General features: G+C 27.9%; 1 protein-coding gene and 4 long non-coding RNA genes across 6 annotated transcripts; 2 read left to right on the top strand and 3 right to left on the bottom strand.

The window, feature by feature from the left end:
* Nucleotides 1-1,662: 1,662 nt before the first annotated feature.
* Nucleotides 1,663-2,827, bottom strand: LOC118068113 (uncharacterized). Its single transcript, XR_004690471.1, has 3 exons — nt 2,638-2,827; nt 2,335-2,389; nt 1,663-2,148 (listed from the first exon to the last, which is right to left on the bottom strand). It is a non-coding gene; the product is annotated as an uncharacterized lncRNA (long non-coding RNA).
* Nucleotides 2,828-6,382: 3,555 nt separating this feature from the next.
* On the top strand, nt 6,383-7,719 carry LOC118068127 (uncharacterized). The gene is made up of 4 exons (XR_004690476.1): nt 6,383-6,448; nt 6,531-6,709; nt 6,799-7,499; nt 7,602-7,719. It is a non-coding gene; the product is annotated as an uncharacterized lncRNA (long non-coding RNA).
* Nucleotides 6,557-12,331, bottom strand: LOC118068124 (uncharacterized). 2 transcript variants are annotated; one of them, XM_035085326.1, is made up of 6 exons: nt 12,184-12,331; nt 11,941-12,080; nt 7,586-7,837; nt 7,251-7,483; nt 7,052-7,119; nt 6,557-6,972 (listed from the first exon to the last, which is right to left on the bottom strand). In XM_035085326.1, the coding sequence occupies exons 2-6, from the start codon at nt 11,964-11,966 to the stop codon at nt 6,625-6,627; spliced, it is 927 nt and encodes a 308-aa protein (XP_034941217.1). In that variant the 5' UTR covers nt 11,967-12,080; nt 12,184-12,331; the 3' UTR covers nt 6,557-6,624. The 2 variants fall into 2 exon arrangements, with proteins under 2 accessions (XP_034941217.1, XP_034941216.1); XM_035085325.1 differs by lacking the exons at nt 11,941-12,080; nt 12,184-12,331 and adding exons at nt 8,252-8,359; nt 8,493-8,662.
* A 213-nt stretch (nt 12,332-12,544) lies between these two features.
* Nucleotides 12,545-22,079, top strand: LOC118068125 (uncharacterized). Its single transcript, XR_004690474.1, has 4 exons — nt 12,545-12,614; nt 21,049-21,299; nt 21,388-21,853; nt 22,018-22,079. It is a non-coding gene; the product is annotated as an uncharacterized lncRNA (long non-coding RNA).
* LOC118068126 (uncharacterized) lies at nt 14,612-17,178 on the bottom strand. The gene is made up of 2 exons (XR_004690475.1): nt 15,667-17,178; nt 14,612-15,598 (listed from the first exon to the last, which is right to left on the bottom strand). It is a non-coding gene; the product is annotated as an uncharacterized lncRNA (long non-coding RNA).
* Nucleotides 22,080-24,045: the final 1,966 nt, after the last annotated feature.

The raw sequence follows: 24,045 nt of genomic DNA, 5'->3' as shown, positions 1-24,045 counted from the left end.
TTTATTAACAGTATAATAGTATATTGATATATAAATATATTCACCATTGAGTAACGTGTATATACCAAGAACTTCCGGAGTCCAGCACGCAAATTATCATTATTTTTTCTATGGGGATTCAAGTGTCTGATTTATAGCAATTCTTTGCAATTTAACCATTCCATTGCGAGTTTATTTTATGCTTGATGGAGTGTGAAAATAAATGGTGTGTAGACTGAATAATTTAATGGGGAGTATTTAAAAAAATTTAGAATATAAAGCTTTATGTTGACAGCAGTAAATCATTCATATATACAAGAAGTTTCTTTTTATCTCCAGAGTTCACCAAATACTTGAAAAGTCTACACTAGTAAAAATACTTTGACTCTAAATGAAAGACTTTTTTGGAATTATTCAGAAGTGTTTTTTTACACTGGTTTCTTTGAAATGATTCAATAGCAAAAACTAGACATTTTTTTGAAACTACTTCATCTCCAACATATATAGTTCTTTGTCCATAGGTTCCTTAAATCTAGTCTTTATTACTTCATTAATGTCACACCTTTGATAATTTTCTAATTCTAGTATCTTGGCACACACTGCTTTGATAAAATCAGTGGTGAATATATTGTAGGTCTGTGTAGATAATGTATTGCTTTGGAGTTAAAAACATGCCTACGGTTCATTCCTACGGCCGTTCACCTGACAACTAGAATAAAATATAAATGAAGCAAAAAGCCTGAGGTTTATGTGAACTAAAGTGATGAATGTTTTCAGGCACGAAATAATAGTCACCAGTGATTACTATGCGGCCCTGCCCTTTTTTTCTATTGAGTTTCATTTCCTTTATCCATTGATTGCTTATAAACGTCCAAGAATTTAACATTTTACTTTCCATATCCATTTAAAAAGTAGAAGTTTCCAATAATCTTTAGGGACTCTTGGTTTATATTGATCGAAAGTTAAATGGAAAGTGTGTGAGTTGGATTCATTTTCAAGTAATTTCTAACTTTATAATGAATACCTATCGACTACTTAAGCATCATCTTGAAACTTTTATCATTATTTTTTATTTTAAATTAATTGTATTGCAATTAATAAATTTAGAATATTACTTCACAGCCTACTGAGAGATAAATGGTGAATTATTTTTTGAAAAATGATGATGTTGAATTTAATCTTGAGAATTTAATTATTAACGAACAGTTATCTAGGTGATAAACATATTTGTTGATGAAAAAATTGATAATGAATGATAAATAAATAAGTAAATGATGAGAGAAAATATTTCTCATTAATAAAACATCTATTTAATTGAATATTGAAAACTACATGAGCATATCTTAAAGATAAATAATTGCTCAGCATGTTTTTTTTTATATTAATCATATTAAATAATAATTACATTAATTAATTCAATAATTACTAAATGATTATAGATATTTTTGTATCATTTTATACTGTTGAAAATACCAAAGTGAGCTTTATAATATCAAAGTTTATTAATTTATGAATTTATATAACAGAATAGTGTAAATAATTTTTTTCTAGATTCGTAAAGCATAAGATAAAATTTTTGAATGTTTGAGAGAAATGATTCTTCTAAATATATTGAAGAAAAAGAAAAAATTCAGTGACATTGTTAATGAGTATTCCAAGATGCTAATCATTTAATTGCTTTATTGGTGAAATATAAACTGTGGAAATAATCTCAACTAATATTTGTCGAGAAATAATGATTATATTTGCATTTCAGTTCTGTAATGTAAAATCTGTAGATGTAAACGAGTTTGCAAGTACTCTATTATTGCAAATTTATCATTCCTATGTAAAGACTTGTAAGATAAAGCTTCTAAAGTCTAGACAAGAATTCTTATTGCATTATCTATTTTACGATGCAACTGACAATTTTCTTGATGACTTCTCTCTCTTTATTTTCTAGCCTCTGTAATTTTCCATCCTGGTGTATAAGATATGACTACATAAATTTTACAACGATGATAAACTTTGTAATTAGGTGTTTAAGCCATTATAATACTCTAGATTGTTCCATTGTCTATTATTAATAGTCAATCATCTTTTTTAAAGATGTAAATTGTATTTTCTTCTGCAAACCAGTTGTAATATAAATACTTGATATGAAGTTTTTCCTCTTCACAGTGAGCGACCCTGAAAAATATTTTTCAATTTCAATTCTTGTTTATTATTCAAAGCTGGAGTATCAACAATATGGTGATTCTGCTCCAAATTATGGTGAAAATTTCGAGAGAGTTTTTTTAGTGCATGGATCAATTGAAGCATGCATGTAAATAGAAGTGAACAGTAATAACAAATTATCATGCAGTTGTCACAAACCTATTGAATTTCCTTTGCATCGGGTTAGTATTATTATTATCTTGAAACCTAACACCTAGATGCAGATGAACTTATGTTAATGCATTTCTGTAAATGGAATTCTCTTAATGAATTAATTATTTGCTGAGAGAAGCAGCTGAGCATCAAATATTTATTTAAAGGGAATTTTATTTATTCTTTTTCAATTGAAAATAAAAAATTCTCCCTTTTTGTAAATATGATAGAATTAAATAAAAACAAAACAGAAATTGTTGAGGTTATCTATCTCAACATCGGATTTGTTGTTTATATTTTTATACATACACTAGGAATATATTGCGTGTAGAACATTTGATAGCAGGTGGTCTTTACATTTTAGACAGTCATAGTTTTTTGATAGAAAAAAAATTGTCATCAATGGAATAAGCGTCATAATTCTTCGATAAAACCATGGATTAAAAATCAAGAACAATAATTTTTAGAAAAATTCCTTCAATTATTAATTAAAAATCGAATTAAATAATGATACTATTGTTGATATTTTTCAAGAAGAAGTCATAATTATTGACTGTAAAGAATTTTTTAATGACAACTTTGGAATAATAAGGAAAAAAATAAAAGACACATCGTCATATCACTCAACTCTTCTAAAGAAGAAACAAGTGTCAAGGGACGCTTGCACAATTCTTACGTCATCAAAGTCTTTTCTCTTTTTTTCACAAGACAATAATAATTAGCAATGTTTCTACAAGCTAATTATCTTCAAGTCGTCTTCATAAACATTGGCAAACTGTTGTCATTTTACAACAACACTTAAAGTAATTCAAGATAATTCGTTGATTTCAATAAAAAAAAAGACATAAAGTTTTAATAGCAACATAACCTAGGACTCGTAAGCTTTTAACACCAAATTTTTCATGGTTATGCTGACTCAGTTTCGACCAGAAGATCTGGCAGATAAAGTACTATCTACCTAAATTAAAAAATATAAAGTACTCGAGTGAGTTAGACACTCTTTGTCATTCTCGATAAAAATAATTTTCAGCATGACAAGCTTATTATAACGAGCGAAAGAAAGTAATGACTCATTGACGTTGATAAACTATTTAATCATATACATTCTCATGCTTTTATATATTAATTTCAATTATTTTTTCTGCTTTCTATTCAGTGTAAAACATAGAGAAATTCGCAAACTAATTTCTGCTTACGACTTGGAGATTTCATGAGAATGACAAGTGTTCTTGACAAGTTCGACGACATCTGCAATAGCAAAAAACGTGCTCTAAATTGCGATTGAATGTTGGACGAGTTTTCTACATCTAATCTGACAGTTAATGGAAAAAAGCTGATCCATACTTAAAATATTTATCCATAAAATATTGAAAAATATTTCATACACAACTAAATATTTCAGTAATTGATTTGAAAATGACACAAAAGTAAGCACAGATAGAGTCAGATATCCCATTCAGTTTTGTAACATGACTCACCACCCACGCTTGACATTTGATAAACTCATAGCAGGGAACTTGGATGACCATAGAAAAAAATTATATAAAACAATATATAATGATAATAATAATGAAGCGTGGAAAATAGTTCATGAAAGAACTAGACCTGGAGCTATAAATAAACTAGAACAATGTAACACTTACTTGATCAATCTTTAGTTTTCATTCAAGACAAAGTTTCTGAATGAACTGTATCTGACTCATTTCCTTTATGAGCTAATTGTTGTATTATTTAATCACTCAAATAGCTTTATTAGTTAAAAAACAATACTTGTATTTTTGTTTTAACTTCATTAAGAGTGAATTAAATGCTCTTTCATGTTTCCTTTCTTTTTGTTTATATATTTAAAGTCAGTTAGAAATGAATATATAAATGAAAATACTAAAAGAAATTTATTTAACAACGATTGTGAAAATTTATTTAACCAGCAGAATTATCCTAGAGCATTCTATGTAATTAAGGTTGTAGTTTGTAATCTCATGGCTTTTCTGGAAAAGAGATTATTAAAAACTTGAAGAAAGAATTAATATCAGATCATTATTATAAAATTAATTACTTTCCATGTTACATTTTTATTATATCTTTTTTTTTAGAAGAATGAAGATTTATTCCTTTAATGTAATTAGTTTTTATAAATATTTAAACTATTTATTTATAAATTAATGTATTAAAAGCATTATTAATAACAAAGGCAAATAATTTAAATGCAAAAATAGCTGTTATTTAAAATGATTAAAGAATCATGGAATTGAAATATTTTCTCTTCAACTATTTATTCTATATTTTTTTGTAAACAGAATAAAGAAGTTCAATATCAGTGCAGAATGTTTAAATAAATTTTCACCTTGATAATAGTTGTTGAAGATGAAATATTTTTTTTATTCGATTCTGTTGGAAATTCAGGATAATGGTGAAGGAATGATAATTAAATATAGTCTGAATTTATTTCTTTATATCAAAAGTATGAATACTTTACTGAAAATAACTGATTGTGCTGAGAAGTACATCTGTATCCTTTAGACTCTAAAGTTTTGAGAAATTCTTAAGAATTCAATAGATTCACTGTATTATTAAAGTTCAATGAATCAGACATTTTACTTAGAATTTTTATATCATTCTGCGAGCTATTATTTTTAAATTTCAAAATTATTAAATGATTGAATAAAAACAGTTTTCATAGTTGAATAAAACCAATACGAGCAATGACATAAATTCAAATTGAGAGGAAACGTTTGAAAGATGAATATTACCCACAAGTGAAAGATGAAAATATATGAAGAAAGAATTGAAAAAGAAATCAAGTAGATTATCTTTCTTCTCTATTACATTTTCCTGGTGCGCGATTATTATTAATAGTCTGGTGACGTTGGCAGGCGAGACGGAAAAATGACGAAAATATTGAGTGAACGTGACCGCGAAACGTGTGAACTAATTTTGTCACTTTACTCATTGTGATAAAATTGAATGATAAATTATAGAGCAAGGTATTCAACAAAGCAGCTGTATCAGTAATACAGTTTAATGTTGCCAGATTTTGCAGCTCCATTTCATGTATTTTTACTCTTTTTGCAGATAATCTTTTATTCAATTCTCTCATGTGCCATTTATCTCCGGAGGATTTTACGGCAAATAAAACAATGTGTAGTAGCAGGTGCGACTGGAGCAGCCGGCCTTAATGATCAGATGAACAGTCGATGATCAAAGGACACCTGCTAACATCAATCACATTGAGATTTTTTCTTTGTTAGAAGACTGAGCTTATAATGGTGAGATAATTTTTATCAGAAATAGAACATTAACCCACTTAATAATATTGCTAAGATTCTATTAATTTTAATATCTAAAATATATTCATGATTTATAATTAACAGATGGATGAGTACTATCATCTATTTCAACGACTGTCGTCATAATTGTGATCGAGCAAGTGGCTCCCGGATTTTCTTGGCACATAGGCTAACACATCTGCCAAAATTTCGCAAGTCAACTGGATAACACCATTTACTTTGTGACGCAGAATTCACGTTAGAGAAGTGTCATCTGTGAACTAAACCTCGTTTTTCTTCAGTAATGACGTCTTCATATAGTTCATTGTATTTGTTTTACTTTGCCAAGTGTAACACATGTTTTACTTGCAAAAGAACTACTCAAAAATGCAGTTTAATATTAAACTAGTTCCTGGCAACTCAGAAGGCATGCTTATTAATTACAACTGCTGAAGTAATTTACTTTTTTTTAATCCAGATGATGAATATTTTATTCCCATAGGTTTCTAACTAATTCAAAAATTATCTCAACTCTAATTAAAATCATGATCCATGATAAAATAATGAAATCTTTTTTGTGCAATATTTATAGTGATGATAAGCTATTATTGGTCTATTCTACTCTTGCCAACATGGTGATGATGATGATAACTGACGCACGGGAAATACAATTGGAAGGAAAACAATAGAAAATAAAATAGATAAAGAAGAATATGTTCATAGTATATGTTAGAAGAAAAATGGATATTTATAAATAATCATTTTCTAAGAAAAGAATAAATAAGTATGAAAAGCAACAATTTTCTGCCTGGTTCTTGGATCCATGAATGTTCATAACTTCTACGAAAAAAATTGTAACAAGTTTTAAACTATTTTTTAGAATACAGTACATTAATAATATTAATATTTATTAATTAAAAATAATATTTTTTTCAGAATGAAGAATTGTTTAGTAACAAAAATCAAATATTGTGTAAAATGATATTAAAGTAATGGAAGAAACTTTTGCTTTTATAATTCAAAAGTTTATTCACACTTGCGATGCAGAAATTTTCAACTGATCCGATTTAATATCAGATTTAATATCAACAATCTTGACATTATATTTATGAGAAGTATTATTTTTCGATAAATGCAATTTAAATTTCAATTCTTTAACACCATCGTCTTTCTGTTCCATAAATGTTTTGTTTAAATTTTCCAGCAGGATTTGATTTATCCATTGGAAATTGGGCCATATGAATTGGTTGAATACTTGGCCCAATCCAGATTTATATTTGAGTGTGCTGTACTGTAAATCGGCTTTAAATCCCATGAAATAGTATGTTTGTTTATTTTCTATTTTCTTCTTACCAAATACCATATTCACAGTTCGATTCTGCAATAAAATATTCAATTGAAAAAAAATATTAGTCATAAAAGTGAAAAATGGTTCAGGATGATTCATAATTACTTACATTAATCACAATGTCACGATTGTGAGATTTAAGTGAGATGATACCAAGAGGTTCTTGAAATGATTCTTCTGCAAAATTGATTATCATTTTAATATCACTCATTTATATGAGTCAACAAATAATTAGAAAAATGTATTGCAGTTATAAAAATGTCTATTTTAATCATTAAAAAAAATATAATGATCATAAATGAACTTACTGTGGAATAAGAAATCAAAATATTGAATTCCTGCTTTTCTTCTCGCACCAAAACTTAAATTCGTCCAACATATATTACTGACGTTGGAATTAAATTCAATTGATGATGACAATAACAAAATAGCGAAATTGCTGTACAAATAAGTTGAGTGAGTTGGCTGCTGAATTACGTGTGAAACTCGGTAATCTTGATTGTTTCCTCCATGAGAAATAACGATATCCTTCGTGTTAACACTGAAAAATAAGAGAAGTATGTTTGTAGTTTCCCGAAGTAGATTAATAAATTTGTTCCAATTACATGAGAACAATAATTTAAAAAAAAAAACTAACTCTTACTTATTTATTTTATCAGCAAGTGTCAAAACAGCTCTTGGATGAAGAATTACTCCAATATTTAAATGCCAATTGTACATTCTTTCTCTGATGCTTACAATCCACGTTTTATAGTTTAATGCATTACAACATTTTGGGATTTGAGAATTATTTATTGTTGGATTTATACATTTGAATGGTCCTCGGTTTCCGGTGATTGATTGAGCGTTTCCGTGGACCACAAATAGTCCAATTATAATCGTGGATAAAATATTCCTGATAAATTATTAAAAACTTGGATAATTTTGGAACTCAGTAGCTAATAATAATGACTATGTCAGACATAGTGATATTTTATTTAATAGAAATCATTCATTGATTAGTTCTTTTTATGGATTTTTTTTTTAAAACACTTTTTTGATCATCAAATACTTATTGAAATATGATTTCCTTCAAAAATCGGATTTAAAATGATTTGAATAATTGTTAAATAGATCAAAATTATTCTTGAAATGTATATCAAAATACTGGTAAGTTTTAATAAGACTTTTTTATGATGAAAAGACCTTGAAATACATTTTTTACCCCAAGTATAATAAGATCATTCCCTAAATGTGTTCTAGGTCACCACAATAATAAGGGAATCCATTGAAAAATAAAATCAAACACAAATTAAGGATTAATACTTACATGTTAACAATCATATTATGCTTATTGACTTGTGTACGATGACTAAAACTAATTCTCATTGTTAAAAATACAATTGATAGATATGCACTAAACATCCGCCATATATAACTACAAAATATGACATAAATATTATCATTGATCAAATAATCCGAGCCTGATTATCTTGTTCAACATCAGAAGAATTCTTCAATTAGTAGATATCACTAGTAACATCAACGACATAGTTATAATATCAAATTACCACATTATAGACCAGTTTATGATTATTACATTCCATAGAAATTGTTTGAACAAATGGTTTGAATATACTTCAAAGTCAAGTAATTCTTCTTTCAGATAAACAGTGACACTGGTGCTTCATTATCATCGTTATCTCCATATTTATTCTTATTGAATCTTTATTTTTCATAATAGTCGTCATATTTTACATAGCTTAATATAAATATGATAAAAAAAATAACGATAGAAATGATAGTTGATATTCTTATTGAAATTAAAAGATGATAAAATGATCAAAATATGAATATTAAATTCGATAATATTGATATTCTTCTATGACATAAACATCGATTTAAATGATAACTATATTACGTCAATTTACATTTCACGTTTATTTATATTTTATATCAGGTCACAACAAATCGTTGGAGCCAGCTAAAAGAATATTTTGCTTAAGAAGAAAAAAAAAAATACTGTGCTGGAAGTTTGACTTCAAACATGGTATTTCTTCCCTCCTCTTTTAGATACTTGGAAATTTTTTCAACGAATTTATATTATTGGCATTTTTTAGACAGCCCTAAATCTCTTAGATTTATAAGGAATGAGTACAGGAACTTTTAGAAGGTATAGAATTATTGAATGTGGAATTTAATTTCTTGTAATAAATTAAATCTTGTTTAAAAATAGTAAGGAGATTGATTGTGTAAGTTTTATTGATTTTTTGTAATTTATAGCGTTAATTATGCTATGAATAGATGGCTATCATCTTGCTAAACATTCTTTTCATACTTTTAAAGCCTAAATTTAGATGTAGAATATGAAACAGACACTGAGTAGAGTTGAAGTATTTTTTTAAGCCAAGTAATATTTCTAATGGGTTTAACTGCTCCAATAATAAGTTAAAATAATTATTGTAATAATTTATCTCATATTCTTGGTACCATTTTTTATGTAGTTGTATATTAAAAAAGTCATATTTATACTCAATGTGGGAATTAGATGGTAATTTCCAACAGAAAGCAATTTGATAATGTTTTATTTTTTGGCAAGGATCTTTGAGCTCTGAAGAATTGTATTCTTGTGTTAAAAAGAATAATATGCAGCATAAAAGGTTTTTAAATTCATGAAGATTATGTAAACATGTCAAGGAAATACTTTAATCATCTAGACACTTTTTTTCTACTGGTAGAGAGGAAAGGAAATTTGGAAATTCAGAACTGCAACTTTACACCATTAAATGGGTGAGTGTTTGGAATAAAACTAAGTGTCATAAAGAATCTTGTCTTGTGTCTTGAAAAGAATTTATGATATTACAGGTCAAAGACAAAAATGCCATCCTCAATAAGTATTTCTCAGACTTTGACTCATTTTAGCTTTTAAAAACAAAAACTAAAAGTCGATTAAAAATCTTGGACTTTTATTTTCAACTGTGATTCAATCATAAATAAAATTCAACTTTTCGTTGGGTATAAGAATCTTAACAACACTTTGCAATAAATAACATCAATAAAAATTTCCTTTTAAAGCATTTGTGTATTTTTTTTCAGTTTAATGTAAAGATTCATGAGAAGGAGGAAGAAATGTCACATCTTGGATGACATTTTTGCTAATGAATTAAGAAGTTGATGAGAAGAGTTTAGTTGTGTTGGTTCAGAATGCTATAGAATTGAAAATCATCATGAATAAGGTCTGGCACCATCCATGAACATGAAGAATTCTGCAAAATAATAAATATTCTATTAGTAGAAAAGAGTTGATTATAAAATAGTAGACATGATTCTAGTGAAGAGAAATAAAATGGTTTCTTAAAAATCACATATCCTAGATGAGATAGACCATATCTAGAATGAACCAACGTATCTCCTAAACCTGTTCATGAATAAATAAAACTAATTAACTGATTAAATATGAAAATTTTCTACTTTCATTACTTGGTAAAAATTGTTCCAATTTTTTATTGATAACTAATGGACTAGTACTAATTGTATCCACTTGACTGCACCTAAAGAGCATTTAAACCACTAGTCTATGCAACTAAAACAAGAAAGAGCCAACTGAACAAATTTACTCTGGCCTACTAGACAAATAGTAAAGTTTGAAGTAAATAGAAAGTTACATTTGTTGAAGCTAATGCATCAGTGAAGTATTCACGCGTGTGTAGGGACGCATAGAATAATCGTAAGAGGCATTTTGCGGTCGTGTTAATGAGGTCGACAACCCACCGACACTCTGAAGCCCTATGAACAGACTCTAGTTCTATAAGTATCTTCATGTGCTGTCATTTACCCAAGCATTTGTTATACGCTCCCACAAGTGTGATATTCATGAATTGCCATACACACAGCCAACTTTCAACTGGATAACATTTTTTCCAGCTTTCAAACTAGCTATTCCACTACCACTTGGTTTATATCTCCACGCCTTTATGTTGGTGCTTCTCCTCAAGTTCACGCTGTTCTTTTTATCTTTCCCTTGCTATGTCGCGTGGGCGTTCGATGAGATACGACTTTCGACAGCCTAAGTCATCTTGTGTCTGCTGGATACATCGCTAATTCAAGAGGATGACTAATTGTGAAACTCTACATGCCAAACACTGAGTTCAAGTACTCGATGAAAGTTTATTGAAGATCATAAATGATCCCCTTACATGGAAAATTCCTTATCGCAGTATTTATTGGTAGCCAGAAGTTTTTTTTTATGACTTTTAAGGAAAGAGTCGAGAGGAAAGGTTGAATGATGGGGTAAAAAATGAAAAAGTGAGAATTTTGTTCAAAAGCTTTCCTGAGGGAGATTTTAGAGTGGATATGCTCTGATAAAAGTTTCTTCTAAATATTTGATGGATAAAATAGTATTTTAAAAATATATGAAAATAGTATGCTTAAAAATTTTCAATTTTCAGTCAATATTTGTAGATGGTTGATGAATTATTGATTTCATATGATTTATTCGAGTAAACAAAATATTTGTTAATAAATAATAAATTAATTAAATATTAATAAATACTTGTTTTGATTCAATTCAATAGAATCATTGATAAATAAATCTATTATTATTAACAAAAAGTCTTAAGGCATTTAAGTACTTAGTGTTTATGTCAATAATTAGTGCATAAAACATCAAGTTTCTTCATCTTTCTATCATTTTAAAGTCTATAATTCTTTCTATTGATCAAAATTACTAGTGCATGGGAAAAATTGGTCCCACAGATAATCGACTGTGCTATATGCTGTAGGCCAAACAACATATATTAATAATAAAAAAAGTTTTAATAACAAAAATGTGTAATCATGTTACCTAACAATTATGGAAGCTCTACAGAAACATGTATTATATTAAATTATTATTATTAACGCTTTTTTTAAAAATAAAAATACGTGTTATTTTTCTCAGTTTCATTTTTTAACTAAGAAATTCCTAAAGAATGATGAGAATTCCAGTGAATGTATTCAACAATATCTTTTGCTACTTACAAATCAAGAATGACATAGACACTCATGTAGATAATTAAAATAAGCTGTCAAGTCAGCGGATTTTATATCATGATGTAGCACAGCATGTTTTATCACATTGTATTGTGTTGTATGTAAAATTGAAGTGAAGAAAAGATTAACTGTGGACATTTAATTTTGTAGTCTCGAGGCTATTGCCACTAACCTTGGCATCAGTGTGTCAGATAAATGGTGAATACAGAAAAAAAAAAAAATAACACCGACCTTCGAGGACTTGTTTGAAAATCTTATCTCGTTCCTCTGAAGTTTATCCGAGAATTTTGTAACGCGTATTAGCGGTAAATATTCACAAGCTCATTCTACCGTGATGTTATGTTTTGCTTGCTATTTTTTGTTTTAAATTAACTCGCACATATTTTCGTTAAAAGTACAATCAATTAAGCTGAAACAAAAATAATGATGATGAAGAATTGATTCTGAAAATGATTTAATCGTGAGAGCAAAGTATTTTTTTCCATTTAATTACTCATCGCATTGTTATCTTAATGTATATGAATAAATCGATTAGCTCTTTATAATTATTCACAGAATAATGTCCATGTCATTGATGATTTTGAAGTATTACGTGGTGATTTAATTAAAAATAAATCAAGTTAACGCATGGATATTTCTAGTTATGAAGTTAATCGATGATGGTAATATATTTCAATTTTGCTTTATCAAATAGTCATATATAAGCATGATGAAATATGCATCATAGTATGCTAATTAATGGTAACAAATTTTTAAACTTGAGAAAAATATACTTACAATAAAATACAGAACATAGCAATAAATGTTCATTTCTTTCATTCTTAAAATTAAAATACTTATAAATAAAATTAGAATTGGAGTAAATATGACCAGACTTTGGAGTGTTGCTTCCATTTCAAGTTTAACTTCAATAATAATCACCAGATTTTTTTCTCCACATGAACTTGGTATTATTTTGACTTCAAAAACTTCTTCTAAAAATATATTCCAAGTGAAAAATACTTCAAAAGATTCTAATTGCTTGAAAAAATGTTGAAACTCATTATACCAAATCAACTGGTAGTCATCAACTCTGAAAAAGAAACAAGTAAAAATATTTCTAAAATTGCTGTTAGAAAATGTCTAAGTCACTGTTGATCTAAAAGTACCTTCACACATTGAATGAATTATCCCGTCCGAATCATCATTCAGGAATTTGTTGTTAACAAAAAACTCCAGAATATAAGTCCCAAGTTTGTCTTGTGGATTTATATCAGTCGACAGCTGGTAGGTATTTCTGAGATGCTTCTTTTTCTTCTTCTTCTTTCTGCTCATGCACGTGATCTTGTTCCGACAACATAAACCCTAGATCTCTGAGCTCCAAAATTCACCAAGTCTTATATTATTCTGAGGGTTAGTGAGTTTCGTTTCATCATGCATATAGGCCTGGTATAAATCGGAGTGGCATCGCATTTATTATAAACTTGAAGGGGCTAGAAAGAAAGCCGAGAAGGAAAAGGATCGTGTAGTGTAGGGCGTGTTTTACCCTTCTCATAAGCCATCAACCCAAGGCCAATTTGCTCGTGGGTGCGCCCGACTCGATGAATATCCTCGACACACGTACGTTAGTCGCGACGTTTCAAAGTCACTCAACGTAAAGACCACCCAAAAACACGCAATTCTTCTTCATTTTTTCTACAAACTACCTGTCATTATTTATTCACTTTAAGTTTCCCTACGACACTCTCTTAGTTCTACCTCTAATTTACCTTGTTTGCTTTTTTATTCGTCTCGTGAGTAGTAAAGGGACCATGAGAACAAGACTATGGATTTATTTTAATCAAGGTTTTTAACTAATGAAACGAATCATTTATTTATCAATACTCAGCACATTGTGATCTTTATTCTCAAGCTGGATAATTTGCTGAGCCGCTGATAAATCAATTTGAAACATTCCTACTTCTTCATTATTTATTTCTAATTTTAAAAATTAATTTATCCTGATATTTAATCATTCATTTAGTTTTTATTATTATTAACAGTAATTAATAATAACAATGTGGATTATTAATGTACATTAGTAGTTATCAATAAATTAAATGTACTAATAGATCATTAATCTATATTTGAAAATAAATACTACCTCACATTTCAAATCTAAAATTAATATTCGTTAATATCATTTTAAATCTATAAACATCATCTCCAACATTTGTTAATTATATTTTTCAGCACAATTAAAAATTTGGTATTTAATACGATGATTAGATATAAATATTGATAATGTTTTTATATAATTATCAGATGGATAATAACATGTTGGAACACAAGTGAAGTTTAGATTGATTTAATCTTCAGTTTTTGTGAAATCCGTAATCAAACCCACGATTTCCCGTAACATGAGAACAAATATATTCTTGGCTGTTTCTATTGTAATTATGCACACATTAATAAATTATGTACATTGTATATTGCGAATAATTATATAACTTTCGATATTGCATACATGGGTTTGCTAAATTATTAACATTGTTGGTTTACATAAATTAAAAAGTAAATTCTTTGTAATTAAAAATTTTTGATTGGTTTTTGAATTAATGTATTATTTGTTGGATGTTTTTTTTTTAATTAATAAATAAATGAGTTTTTGGAAATGATAAAAAAAATGAGCTCAATTGTATTTCTTAGTAACTGTTAATTTATAGAGTAATTGACAAAATTTTAATATCATTTTGATCACTTTAGCAAGCCACCCCCAACGACCTTTTAATTCCCTCGTGTCATAGGGGTAGTGTCGTTAGCTATTTATATGTATTCTGGAGGTCATGGCGTGAGCAAAAAGAATAATTGCCAAAAAGCTGCTATTAAACGTCAATAAAAAACGCATTAAACATATTAAAGACTCCACAAATAATGTGTCGAAAAAAAAATACCAAAATTTTCAGTTAATGTTAAACAAAAATATAATAAAAATAATATTTATATTTATCTCAGACAAAATTTTGTGAAAATGTAAAGAAACTACTCGTTAACGTAAAATGCAAATGAAGGTAAACTACAAAAAAAACTTAATTAAAAACATCAGACAATAGAGATAAAGAAGTTGGTAAAAAGATTAAAAAAAAAAATTATTTTTTTCACTAACTTTGTGAAGATTCTCTTCTCTTATGTTTTTTACTCTTCCATTTTATTTCTTTCCAAGCGGATTATCTTTTCTTCACTAACATTCTAGAGTACAATATTAATATTCAACAAACGCTACGCTTGTTGAGCAAAGAATTCCATGTGAATTCCTTGGCAAGCGATCCAACAAAGAAAATCGGTACTTCGATCTTACTACGAAAGGGAGAACCTGGAGATTGAAGTAAAGAAGTTAAGAAAACGAAGAATGCTATATGATGTTAATCAAGAAGATTGAGTTGATTTCTTTTCTGTGAAAAACCCGTCAAAGACTAAAGAATGTTTTCCTTTGTCATACAAAGACTTTTCTGTATTATATTCTGCTAAGTTGATGGAGAAACCCGTTATTCAACGATGTTCATTAACATTTACAATTAACAGCGTAAAAACACCAATTTCCTTTCAACTATATCTTGATGCTGATCTTTTAGTTTTTGTCATCATTTTTTTTATATAAATGCATGCCTAATGATAATCCATGTTGATTCTGCAAAAAATTTAATTAATATTTTAATTATTAATCCAAGAGTTGAAAGAAGAATATTCAAAACTTACCAAATAATTTTTTTTGGAGTTAAAAATAATTCAATTTCATGGTTTAATACTTGGTATATAATATGTTGATTATTCAAACTCTTTTATGAATTTTTACATTTTTATTTTGTAGAACATCAAAATTAATTTTAAAAGCTTCAATGAAATGTTGGAATTTTCTCAATCAATTAAACCACGAAACTATTGATAAAGTATCTTATCAAATTAAATACAAATATTTCACTTAGTTGAGTTTGCAGCAAAATGACGACTCCAACCATTTGAAAACTTTATCAAAAAGTTGTTGTTAGAAATAAATATTTGTTTATTCGTTATATTTTTCCCTCAGGGGATCATCAATTTTAATTGGATAAATTTTTTTATTACAGACTTTTTTTTATTAAAAAAACTTCATTTTTTTCAATACACTTGCATTTTTTTCATGAAAAAATATTTCCTATATTTGCATGATTGAATTTATTTGCACTAAAAATTGTGCATTCATTTATTTTTATCTAAAAAAAATCCCAAAATAAATCCTTGTTGTTAATTACTCCATTTTTAAATCTCAATTTATCATAACCTCTTTATTTCGTGTCATTAAAAATAACAGCATAAACAACATTTCCTGATAATTTTTTTTTCAATTTTATCCATATCATTTATAAATATTTTATTGTTTATAACTGCTGTCCAATGTTTCGTTCTATTTTTATGAATATCAAACATTTGAGTAACCTCAAAATCCATCAATATTCCAAGATTTCACTTTTACTATCCTTGATTTATTATCGAATTTTCCTGACATCACGTGTAGGATGCATTAAACAAATGCTCTATATAATCATTAAAAAAATCCCCGAGTTCAGTGATATTTAGTGATAGTTTGTATATGGGCGTCATTCGACCCTCGCATTCCACACGAGGTTATTTGTTACGCCACGTGTTTTATAACGGACAACTACAATTTATACGTCTTAAATTGATATAAAGTGTAATCAAGTCAAACGGCCTCGAGCAAAAAAGGGAATGTATGTGAGTTATTTTTGTATATATTGAATGAAGAAAAAGGAAAAGAGATGAAAGATAAATATAAAAACGATGAAGTTTGAGCTTGGACTCTTGAGAAATGATCATCAGTACTCGAGACTTCTTGATAAACTAGTTCGAGTGATATAAGAATATTAATTTGTCTCTTCAACTGACAATTCAACTTTACTCAGACATCTTATATCGAAGCTACCTACTTTGACTTTGAAATTACCATCAAACTTTTTTGATTCCCTTCATAAACTTCTCTTCTTACAGACTAGGCCAAGATTCATTCAACTTTTCTTATCGTTACTATTTTTTCTAAGAACAATAACGTCTCTATGGTTAAAGCTGATGCATATTCATAGAATTTTATTAAATATTGAAAGCACCAAGTTGGTGGATGAATTATTTCAAAATTTTAGAATATTAAATAATGTTTTTGTAGATTGTATAATAATTTGAAGTTAATCATCTTCAGTTGGTCAATAATGACATATTCATAAGCTTTTTCATTGCTTTAAAGTTAAACTAAGTTGGTATTAATAAATTTATTGAATAAAACTTCATAATTAAATCGCTAAAGACCTCTTTTAAGAAGTGATTTGAACGTTTGATTGAAATTCAGACCACGAATTTGACTTGATTAAATTATAACCAAAAAAATTAACGCTTTTTTTCAGTTTAAAATTTAATTTCCGGGTGAATAATCTACAACGTGTTATCATTTATGCATGAAATCAAGTTAGAAGTATTAAAACCTTTTTAAAAACTACGGAACTTTTCACCAAATAGCAACGATTTAACATTAAAACAAGTTTTAGAAGAAATATTTTTTCTACTTTTTTTTTTGAAAAGAGAAATATATATCTGATGTTTAAATATTTATAAACTTTTATTAAAACGCAGAACTAGATCCAGCTACTTATTTTCTACAGCTAAAAGGATTTTTAGCAATAAATTCCACTTTTCTACAAAACTTCCTACTTTTCTTCAATCCCTTTTTAATGTTAATAAATAGAATTAAAAGCCCAGATGTAATACCTATGTCTTCAATAATACCTGCTTGCATTTTAATTTTAATAATCCATAAACTGTGCACTTTATAATGAAACATAAAATGTTGTAATTAAATTATTAATAAAACTTTTGATATTTATTTTTAAACAAAACCTTTTTTATTAAATTATTCACCAAAGCATCCATGAACATCATTCGTTGCAAATGAATGTTTATATATCAGTATAAATAATTGTTGTTATTACTCTGTAGTTTATGATTCTAAAAAAATGTTAATTTTCATAAATTTTATAGTCAATTAGTTTTAAGGTTTCGTAATGATAATTTCCATTGTTTAGTAAATGAATAAATTAAACTTGATCTGAATGTTAAATGAAAACAAAAAAAAAAACGAAAGATTTTCATCGACTTCATCCTGCTCCGCCCACCTAATTTTCAAAAATTCCAAGGCCTATCCTATTCTGCCCCAAACGATCTCTAATAGTTTTAAATGTTCATTTCTTTTCATCCAATCTGACAAATGCAATATTCATTGTTGTTTTAAAATCCCAAAAGCCTAAATGTTTTTATTCGAATAAAAAAAAACTTAAAGCTCATTAAACAATCAGGTCCTTATCAACATTCCAAGTCATTACCCTACAAATTTATTCCTACAATAAAACCCAACTAACAAAATTTTGTTATTTTCTGCTTATCTTTCCCAAAACATCGCGGAAACACTAAAACTAAGTGAAATAAATGTACATGTACCATGCAGACCTCCATAATCATCCTCACCATCATCATTATTAAAGAGAAGAGACCAAGCTGTACTTTGTCAACTTCACCAAGCAAAAAAAAAACCAAGTCAAAAGGGCTTGGCATATTTAACCCTGAAGTAAGTTTAAATAAAAATGATGATGTGTTTCATGAACTGTTGAATTCACCAAGTGCATGAGTGCAATGGCAGGTATCAAAGTGCGTAGCTTGGGTTCAAGGCTTTCAAGATTTACCCATGTATTTGCTAAGGTGGTGGACGGAAGTGTAAATACCATACGAACGTTCTGGTCTGGTAGGTACATACTACTGAACTGTAGCAAGTACTTCAAGGGCGTGGAGACGGGTTTTTATTAGTGAAGGAATATTTAACATTACTGCATGATATCATGGACAAGTACTATAGCACTTAAGAAGCTACATTCCATTGATATCTGCTGGCAACTGAAATAAATGATGGCTCGTTAGTTTCCGGATACTTGGTAACAAATTACTCTCAGCCACACAAGAAAAGCCTAGAAGAAGAAGAAGAAGAAGAAGAAGTTATAAGCACCATTCTAGGTGACTAGTGCCTGACTGTTTAATATGATGATTAATCAATTCATAAGAATTAGCATCATTGAAAAACTACATAACACGAATCATGATTAATTGCATCAACTATTCAAAAGGACGAATGATATAAATGTTATGTAATGTACACAGTTTAAAGGTAAATAAACAAAGATTTAAATAAAATAGCACCTAATCGATTTATTGCTAGCCAATTGGCTTTATTCTGAAAGATAAAGAACCTTACAAGTTCTATTTTCATGACTATTACATCACGCCAAGTCCTTTCACTCCTTTTACACGATGTCTACAGCAAATCGCTGATATACCAACTTTGAAAGGTCTCTGAATATTTCTATGAAACTATGCATACACGTTTTATTAAACTAGCAAGTTTTAAAAAAAACCGGTAATCGACTTTTAAAATTTCATTATCATGATTTAATTTTATTAGAAAGTTGCTATGAGTAATTATTACTACCATGCTTCACTTTATTATTTGAATTCTGTGAAAAATATTGTCATTGATTAACAGTTCAAGGAGGATCATCTCTAGAATGGTTATTTAATGATGAACTTCATGAGATTATTAATTATTTTTATCATCTCTTCGCATAACTGATAGATTAGTTATTTATTTAGACGTCTGAACTCAAGTCTAGACAAATAATGTGAAGCTTGAGTTTGATAAGACAAAGCAGTTTAATTTATTTGTACCATTTAAATAATTGTATATATTTAGGAAATGTCAGAGTAATAATACACAATTATTCACTTTCAGATGTGTTCTATTTAAAGGTTTTTATTTTAAGCCGATTGTCGGATTTGTGAGGTGTTTAATAAGAAAAATGGAATAGATGCCAGAGGAAAGTTTTTTCGATGGAAAAAAGAAACTAGAAGCTTTTTAGGATCTTGAAGAGCGAGGATTAAAATGGATTAAATTGATGGAGTTAATCTAAATATTAATGCTAATTAACTTACATATATTTTTGAAAAACTAATTAGTGGAGAGAGAAAATTTATATTTCATTTATATTAAAGTAAAAAAGTAATTTTAGCTATAAATTTATTCTGGAGCTGTTGCAGATGATGAAATTGATTAACAGTAAAAATTCTATCTAGTGTAATAAAAATCATTGTTTTCATTTTATGTCTTTCTCATATCATAATAATAATATTACATCATTTTTATCACGTCAATTTTTTTCAGTAGCTTTCATAAGAAATACTCTCTCACGTACCATTCACTATATTGTTCAAGGATTGTAAGAGTAAACATCTGAGAGTAATTCATTTCGATTTAAAAGAGTCTTCTAGACAGCACGAAATAGATCTAAACCATTTTTGTCAGGTTTAGATTCCTTTAAATTGTTCAAATATCTTAAAAAATTTATACCGTTTTTGCTGGTTTTAAATTTTTATTTAACTGTAAAAGTTTTGCCAAAATTTATTATTTATGTGTCTGGATAAAAAAAAAAAAAAAACTTACCAAACATAACCAACAATAACATCTTCTCTTGAAAATATTTCTCAATAATTATGCTTCATTGAATGCTTAATTGATGATTACAAGAATATTTCCAACATTTTATTGCAAATTTAGTTATTTTATAATCAAGACAAACAAGTTTGCCAACTGTAAAAATTTAATATTTAAAATTCATTTTTTACAATGGCTGGTTATGAACCCAGTTTATAATATTTTCAAACTAACCTTATTATAAATAATTATTTCTACTTAATCATAATACAAGACGTCATTTATTATCTGACGTAAAAATTAATTTTCAATTAAAAAAAATATTTTTTAATTTTCAATTTCAATTAAAAGTATAAAAATATGGTTTTTTAATGATCTACTTGTTAAAGTATTTAATGACTTATATAGAATCTCAATCATAAAATAATCATGTTCAAAAGTCGAAAATTAGGACAAGGTTAATTTTTTTAGATAACTTTCAATGCTATTTTTATCAATTATCTCTTTTCAATGAAAAAAACAACCTTTTCTCTCTGATGGATTCATTTTTTTTTCTTTTATAGCATCTAGACTCTAGAATGCATTTGATGGTGGGTTCCAACTTCCATTCTTCGTCATTATGAATAATCTATAAGACATGTAGGAGGAAGAGGATTGGTAGCAAAAAAAAATCCAACTCGTTACTTTCCTTGATGCTGAAAAATTTACAGAATAATATGATGTTATATGATAGATGATGTTGAATAGCATTTTCTGTTGGTTTTATTGATGAAGAGTTGGACAGGTCTTCAAATATGTGATATGAGATTCATGAGTATGAATTTTTGTTGAGGAAGAATAAATCGGCCTCTTAAATCTTCTAGAGACTACTCATATATTGATGTAGGTTATTTCTCTTTCAGTTAATAGAAGCACTGTATTGGAATTTCATCTGAATGTGCTATGTCCTGCACATACATCATGACATTCCCTAGTGGTTGATGGCTACTGTAACTAATGACATCAAGTTGACTAACGGCGGATTTCGATCGAACTGTATTATGCAGTATATGTACATATAAACGAGGATGTCTCGTAGGGATATATGCCATGATTTACTGAAGTTCCCTTCGCTTAATTGTGATGAGGAAACTCTGAAGTTTGTATCAAACTATTATGACTATCAACTGCGTCATATCAGACTTCTCAACTTTAGACTACATGATGCAATGGATAGATACAAAATAAAATTAAGGTGAAACAAAACCTTGATTATGACGAAATCATCAGATGCATGTGGACTTGACATTACCACTACTCTTTTAATATGTATTAAATTACCAACAAAAAAAACCTGTTTGTATCAATCATCATTCAGATTCATTGAAGGTTTGTTATTGAAATCTATATTTATGATAAAAAAAAATTATTTATTCATTGATTAATTTTATTTTCAATAATCAAACCCTTTTTCATATTTTTCTGAATGTTAAGTCTAATTTTATTCAAAATTTATTTTGAATTTAATGAAGTTACTTTTGTTTATTCTTCAGAATATTTACAAGTACCTTCTACCGATCATTAACATGGTATATATTTGGTTACATGTTAATAAAAGTGAAATTTTCTACTCAAAAAATATAAATGTGAATTTTAGAAAGTATTTAATTAAAAAAAAAAGACTCCAACTCATTAGTCTTTTTATGTAATTCTCTGAACTATATTTTTTATCGAAAAGAGAATATTGGAGTGTATGAATAATAAACAGGAAGATAAAAATTTGAGAGTTGTTTTGACGACAATGAATAAATTTCTAAAATTAAAACTCATCTTATCGAGGTGATAACCCACGTAGAGTTAATGAAAAATATAATGAAATAAATAAATTAAAAAAAAGTGGGAGTTATTCATTTAGTTCATGCATTATACATATTTGTATGTGACATGAAAATGAATAAGTATTTGAAAGTAAATTTATATACTTGGTTAAATTTTCTTTCGCTAACATTTTTTACATTAAGACCACAACGTTTGTACGCACACCACGTCGACAGACCCTCCACCAACACAACTCACCACGTGGGAATTTATGGTCGCACAATTTTTTTATTATGTACGTATCTATCAATTATAAAGATCAGTTTTCAGCCACAGAGTATTTCCTTTGGGATTTATACCAAAGCTTAACTATCCGAGAATCAATAGAGCTAGAATTTTTTACAAAATAAACTTGGTAATTTTTGATAAAATTCTGGAAAACTGTGTGTGCACATGTTACAAAATTTATCTGTGGACAAAATCTGATTGAAACTGGTGCACCATTATGCTCTAGGGCTTTCAATAAAATGTTTCTTCAAAAGAAATCAATAAAACGATTTCAAGAGAATAAAATGTTGATATTTATAATTATAATAGTCTCTAAATTCATTCAATTTCATTTAACTAAAATCATGTATTATTCAAATTCAATTAAATCAATGAAAATCTGTTGACAAATTTAACTACACAATGGGCTTGAAAAATAAATCTTTTAGTTTATTTAATTATTATTATTATTATTATTCTCAATGTTCAATTAAATACTGTTATTAAAAACACAAAGAGAGAGAGAGAAATGTTCAAACATATGCTTAAACAAACATAGAGAATATGAAAATTGTTATGAAAGTTTGCAAATTATAATAATCATGTTTTAATCAGGAAATTGCTACAAAGAGATATTTAAATGAAACTTTATATGTTTTTGTTACCCAGAATTTTCTCTCCACATTATAATATTATCCTCGAGAGATAGTTAGTTAAAATAATTGAGATTTTTATTCTGATGGATTTGCATTATTTTACCTTTTAATGAACACAGAAACTTTTTTCCCCCAAAAAAAATTATTATATTCATCATAATTATGATTACTCTACAAGAAAAAAAAGCTGAAAAATTTTTTTAAATTCATCTAGAATATTTCTTTCAAATCTCTAATGATACTTGACAGCAACAAAATCAATAAAACAAAAATTGCAGAGATGCAATTCTATTAATGTCGATGAAATTTAAAGAGAAAGTGTTGGAAGTAATTAGAGAATAGTTTGGAATTCCTAAAGAAGCATTATAAATTGTTCCAAGTATCAACAACGGATATGATCACCAAACATTTGTATCCTAAAAGCCACCAAACAGCAGTATGAATATGCCACAAATATGCACACGTGTACAACCAATGCGTTTCGCTTGCGTAGATACGAACACCCGTACCACATGGTACGATCTAAGACAGCAAACCGTGTGCATTGCCATTGCGTAACCTTCTTGTGGTCGTTCAAGGTAGCCTTGATGGATGGGAAAGGTATGCAGAAGTTGACAAGTGTATAGAACTATATTTACATGCTTTTTACAGAATTTTCAAATGAAGATCTACGTAAAGAATTCACATGACAATCATTTATTCTCACGAATTATAACAGAGAATATTCAAGGTAAATGTACTAAGCACAAAGGAAGCTTTTGAAAAAGCAAATATCATTTTTTCTGTCAACTTTATTCTATTTTAACTCAAATTTAGCTTGTACTTGACACTTTGAACTTT

The sequence above is a fragment of the Chelonus insularis genome, unplaced genomic scaffold (assembly GCF_013357705.1).
Source record: "Chelonus insularis isolate UGA/USDA-ARS -01 unplaced genomic scaffold, ASM1335770v1 contig_399_pilon, whole genome shotgun sequence".
Lineage (NCBI taxonomy): Eukaryota > Metazoa > Arthropoda > Insecta > Hymenoptera > Braconidae > Chelonus > Chelonus insularis.
The sequence above is the reverse complement of the archived record's forward strand: the minus strand, read 5'-3'. Positions and strand labels throughout refer to the sequence as shown.